General features: G+C 51.0%; 1 protein-coding gene across 1 annotated transcript in view; it reads right to left on the bottom strand.

Moving 5' to 3' along the window:
• SCD5 (stearoyl-CoA desaturase 5) overlaps positions 1 to 5,417 on the bottom strand; it is a 154,723-nt gene extending 149,306 nt beyond the window's left edge. The window contains exon 1 of the mRNA XM_066574919.1: positions 5,338 to 5,417. Coding sequence (XP_066431016.1) covers positions 5,338 to 5,413 — 76 coding nt within the window. The 5' untranslated portion in view covers positions 5,414 to 5,417. The remainder of the gene's footprint in view (positions 1 to 5,337) is intronic.
• Between the last annotated feature and the right edge of the window lie 583 nt (positions 5,418 to 6,000).

Consider the following 6,000-nt stretch of genomic DNA (forward strand, 5'->3'; position numbering starts at 1 on the left):
TTCTTAAGATGCATAGCAGAGGAATGGTGACGCTAATGATTGCAGCATCGCCGCTCACCACCTGGGTAGACTGCTCAAAGTTTCGAAGGACCTGGCAGATGTCTGCCAACCAGGCCCACTCTTCTGAAAAGAATTGAGGAGGCTGACTCCCACTGCGCCGCCCATGTTGGAGTTGGTATTCCACTATAGCTCTACGCTGCTCATAGAGCCTAGCCAACATGTGGAGCGTAGAGTTCCACCGTGTGGGCACGTCGCACAGCAGTCGGTGCACTGGCAGATTAAACCGATGTTGCAGGGTACGCAGGGTGGCAGCGTCCGTGTGGGACTTGCGGAAATGTGCGCAGAGCCGGCGCACCTTTACGAGCAGGTCTGACAAGCGTGGGTAGCTTTTCAGAAAGCGCTGAACCACCAAATTAAAGACGTGGGCCAGGCATGGCACGTGCGTGAGGCTGCCGAGCTGCAGAGCCGCCACCAGGTTACGGCCGTTGTCACACACGACCATGCCCGGTTGGAGGCTCAGCGGCGCAAGCCAACGGTCGGTCTGCTCTGTCAGACCCTGCAGCAGTTCGTGGGCCGTGTGCCTCCTATCTCCTAAGCTGAGTAGTTTCAGCACGGCCTGCTGACGCTTGCCCACCGCTGTGCTGCCACGCCGCGCGACACCGACTGCTGACGACGTCCTGCTGCTGCTGACACATCTAGATTGCGAGACAGAGGTTGAGGAGGAGGAGGAGGAGGGTGCTTTAGTGGAGGAAGCATACACCGCCGAACATACCACCACCGAGCTGGGGCCCGCAATTCTGGGGGTGCGTAGGACGTGAGCGGTCCCAGGCTCTGACTCTGTCCCAGCCTCCACTAAATTCACCCAATGTGCCGTCAGGGAGATGTAGTGGCCCTGCCCGCCTGTGCTTGTTCACGTGTCCGTAGTTAAGTGGACCTTGCCACTAACCGCATTGGTGAGGGCGCGTACAATGTTGCGGGAGACGTGGTCGTGCAGGGCTGGGACGGCACATAGGGGAAAAGTAGTGGCGACTGGGAACTGAGTAGCGCGGGGCCGCCGCCGCCATCATAGCTTTGAAAGCCTCCGTTTCCACAACCCTATACGGCAGCATCTCAAGGCTGATAAATTTGGCTATGTGGACGGTTAACGATTGAGCGTGCGGGTGCGTGGCGGCGTACTTGCGCTTGCGCTCCAACACTTGCACTAGCGACGGCTGGACTGTGCGGTGCGAGACATTGGTGGATGGGGCCGAGGACAGCGGAGGTGAGGGTGTGGGTGCAGGCCAGGAGACGGTAGTGCCTGTGTCCTGAGAGGGGGGTTGGATCTCAGTGGCAGGTTGGGGCACAGGGGGAGAGGCAGCGGTGCAAACCGGAGGCGGTGAACGGCCTTCGTCCTACCTTGTGGGGTGCTTGGCCATCATATGTCTGCGCATGCTGGTGGTGGTGAGGCTGTTGGTGGTGGCTCCCCGGCTGATCTTGGCGCGACAAAGGTTGCACACCACTGTTCGTCGGTCGTCAGGCGTCTCTGTGAAAAACTGCCAGACCTTATAGCACCTCGGCCTCTGCAGGGTGGCATGGCGCGAGGGTGCGCTTTGGGAAACAGTTGGTGGATTATTCGGTCTGGCCCTGCCTCCACCCCTGGCCACCGCACTGCCTCTTGCAACCTGCCCTGCTGATGCCCTTGCCTGCCCCTCTGAAGACCTGTCCTGAGTAGGCGTTGCACACCAGATGGGGTCAGTCACCTCATCGTCCTGCTGCTCTTCCTCCGAATCCTCTGTGCACTCCTCCCTCGGACTTACTGCCCTTACTACTACCTCACTGCAAGACAACTGTGTCTCATCGTCATCGTCCTCCTCACCCACTGAAAGGTCTTGAGACAGTTGCCGGAAGTCCCCAGCCTCATCCCCCGGACCCCGGGAACTTTCCAATGGTTGTGCATTAGTGACGATAAACTCCTCTGGTGGGAGAGGAACCACTGCTGCCCAATCTGAGCAGGGGCCCGAGAACAGTTCCTGGGAGTCTTCCCGCTCCTGAGCATGTGTCATTGTAGTGGAGTGAGGAGGCTGGGAGGAAGGAGGAGCAGCAGACAGAGGATTTGGATTTGCAGCAGTGGACGGCGCAGAACTCTGGGTGGATGATAGCTTGCTCGAAGCACTTTCTGCCATCCACGACAGGACCTGCTCACACTGCTCATTTTCTAATAAAGGTCTCCCGCGTGGACCCATTAATTGGGCGATGAATGTGGGGACGCCAGAAACGTGCCTCTCTCCTAATCGCGCAGCAGTCGGCTGCGACACACCTGGATCAGGAGCTCGGCCTGTGCCCACACCCTCACTTGGGCCTACGCGTCCTCGGCCGCGTCCACGTCCTCTAGGCCTACCCCTACCCCTCAGCATGCTGTATTACCAGTGATTTCCAAGCCAGGAAAGAAATTGGCGCAAGCCTGCAGCCAAAATAGAATTTTTTCCCTTGTTTTTCAAAGGACAAGCCACACTGCGTGTATTCAATGAATACTACTAAGTTTAATAACTGTGTTGTGGCCCTGCAAATGTGTCACAGAACTGCAGTGATGCAAAGTTATTCGCTACAGCAGATCAGGGATTTCCCATGCAGGAAAAAAATTGGCGCAAGCCTGCAGTAAAACGTAGCTGGCTGCGTCTGATTTTTTTTAACGTTCTGCACGCAGCACACACGTACCCAGAGCCCTGAGGACTGTCAGAGGCAGGCGAAATAGAATTTTTTCCCTTGTTTTTCAAAGGAAAAGCCACACTGCGTGTATTCAATGAATACTACTAAGTTTAATAACTGTGTCGTTGCCCTGCAAATGTGTCACAGAACTGCAGTGATGCAAAGTTATTCGCTACAGCAGATCAGGGATTTCCCATGCAGGAAAAAAATTGGCGCAAGCCTGCAGTAAAACGTAGCTGGCTGCGTCTGATTTTTTTTAACGTTCTGCACGCAGCACACACGTACACAGAGCCCTGAGGACTGTCAGAGGCAGGCAAAATAGAATTTTTTTCCCTTGTTTTTCAAAGGAAAAGCCACACTGCGTCTATTCAATGAATAATGTATGTCTTCTGGCCCTGCCTACACAATTCTATCCCTGTAGTATTAATGCCGGGTGCAATGGTCTGCACAGCCGGTTTTGAGAAAGAAAAAAAAAAATGCAACACTGCTAACAGCAGCCTGGACAGTACTGCACACGGATAGATGTGGCCCTAGAAAGGACTGTTGGGGTTCTTGAAGCCTACACTCACTGCTAACACTCTCCCTGCCTAACCACCACTTCTGTCCCTATTGCAGGGCACAATGCTCTGCAGATCCAATTTTGAAAAAAAAATAAAAAATACAGTGCTAACACAGTACTGCACACTAGTAGATGTGGCCCTAAGAAGGGCCGTTGGGGTTCTTGAAGCCTACACTGACTCCTAACGCTCTCCCTACAGCAGCTCCAGCACGATACCACTTTCCCTCAGCTAACTCACAAGGCATCTGAGCCGAGCCGCGGGAGGGGCCGACTTTTATACTCGGGTGACATCAGATCTCCCCAGCCACTCACAGCAGGGGGGTGGTATAGGGCTTGAACGTCACAGGGGGAAGTTGTAATGCCTTCCCTGTCTTTCAATTGGCCAGAAAAGCGCGCTAACGTCTCAGAGAGGAAACTGAAAGTAACCGGAACACCGCGTGGTGCTCGTTACGAGTAACGAGCATCCCGAACACCCTAATATTCGCACAAATATCAAGCTCGGACGAGTACGTTCGCTCATCTCTAGTAAACTCCCATTAACCCAATATGTGCAGCACCTGTGGACAGTGGGGGACTAAGGGCCCACCTGGCTTAGGGCCCACCAGGGAAATCACCTGTTCCACTATGGCCCAGTCCAAGCCTCTGCATGAAAGTGAACATGAATGCTGTCAGTACGCCATGTGGTAATACAAATAAATTGGGCAATATTTTGCTGTCATTATTAATAATGTGTTGCTATTCTTCTGTCACCCATCAGTACCCCACTGCATGATTACAAGGTACCAAAACAATTAAAATGTTATCAATCTCAGGGCTCTTTCACACGAACGTAAGCGATTTTTAGTCAGCTGTGTCAAGGCCACAGCGCGACCGAAAATCACGTGAATGGGTGCAGAAATCTCCAATTTGTGCACCCATTCAGTCGGCCTGGGTTCAGCCAGCATACACCGAGCCCTGGATACCATCAGGTAAGGGAAGGGGGTGAGATGGGGTAGGAGCTAGTGTGCTAAGCTCCTACCCCCTCTCCACCCCTAGTCGGCTGTCAGCAATGGGAGGGGGCTCCCACCCTTTCCCGCTCCCTCCCATTGCAAACAGCCGGCAAGGGGAGGAGGGTAGGGGATGGGAATTTAGAAGACACGCTGCTAAAATCCCTCCCACCTCCCTTCTCCGGCAGCTGTCATAGGCTCCCATAGGAGTCTATGGGAGCCACCGTATTCTGACCAGAAGATAGTTCCTGAACTATCTTTTCTCACCAGCGTCAAAATGCCCGACCGGATTGCACACCGTAAGTGCTATCATGGTCGGCCAGGCGCTTTTACGCCGCAGGAATATGCCCATCTAAACCTATGCATTGTAAACCAACGTATATCAGCCGGTCATGAAAGCGCGGTCGATATACACTTGTGTGAATGAGCCCTTAGCATGCGTTTTTTTGTTCAAAAGTTGTAAAAAATTTAAAAAATCTCTATAAACTTAATATCGCAGTAATCAAGCTGATCAGATAAGAAAGTTATCATGTTATTTTTACCGAATGGTGAACGCTGTAAAAAATTTTGTGTTTTTTTCCACCTCCACACCCCACCTCACCCCCCAAAAAATTCATAAAAGTTCTACAGCACATTATATGTCTCCCAGAGTGGTGCTGTTAAAAAGCACAACTCACCTCCCCCCCAAAAAACAAGCCCACCTACGGTTATGTCAATGAGTTATGGCCCTTGCAATGTGCCGATGATAATTGCTTGGTCCTTAAAGTAAAAAATTGGCTTGTCGGTAAGGGGTTAAGTATTGATTCACTTGTCATTGTTTCAAATAATTCACATTCAAGTCATTCCTAGACCAAATAATAGTACGAAACAACTACAGTATAAAACAAAGTGTTTCCACAATGAGTTTTCAGTTAACTCTTAAGTGAGAAGAAGCACAAAGACCCCAAATGTAACCGCAAAAAAAAACATGATAAAAGTAAATTTGTTGCAAAAGAAGAAATAGAACTTTTGAATTAAATTTTTTTTTTGGGGGGGGGGCAAGCAAAAAAAAAATCTCTGATGTGGAAGTACTAAAACATTAATAATAGGTAGATGAGGATAACTTACCCCAGAGCAGAGTGAGAATCTGTGCCTGGGGTATGAGGACCACAGAGTATAGTGCCAGAATATGCAGGAGAGTCATGAGGATGATATTCCTCCAGACTAATTCAGGATGCTCTGTTGACTTTCTCCTCTCGTCCTTGGCTGCAATGGCTTTTTGCTTGTCTCGAAAGGAAATATCATCTTTCCCTTCCATGACACTGCTAAGAGGATCAGAATGCACTAAAGGGATTCGTGCACCTACAGCACACAACTGAGAAAGTGCAGCGGTCCAGGCCTCCTGTCTGAGCAGAGGGGCGTCAGCTGGAAGGTGATGGGCAGCTGTGGCCTACAGTGGCGAAGGCTGCAAATCAGCATCTGTTGCTGGCATCTCATCCATAACGCTGCTGTGGCACTGCTACTGAACTCCGCACAGCAACACAAGGGGAGGGGGAGGGAAAGAACCAGAGCAGACCTGCATAGATACAGCCAATAGGAGCTGGAGGCAGATGTCTGGAAACAAAAACATACAAAAAAATTGCCCGGTAGGGGAATACATCGTAGATGCCAGCAAACAAAAAGTAATAAAAACATGATGGCAAACTATGTAATTTCAGAGATAAGAACTTTGCAACTTGCAAATTCTACTTCTTGATTCTTGAAAGTGGTGCGAATAACTTTATATTTGTT

The sequence above is a fragment of the Eleutherodactylus coqui genome, chromosome 7, assembly GCF_035609145.1.
Source record: "Eleutherodactylus coqui strain aEleCoq1 chromosome 7, aEleCoq1.hap1, whole genome shotgun sequence".
Taxonomy (NCBI): domain Eukaryota; kingdom Metazoa; phylum Chordata; class Amphibia; order Anura; family Eleutherodactylidae; genus Eleutherodactylus; species Eleutherodactylus coqui.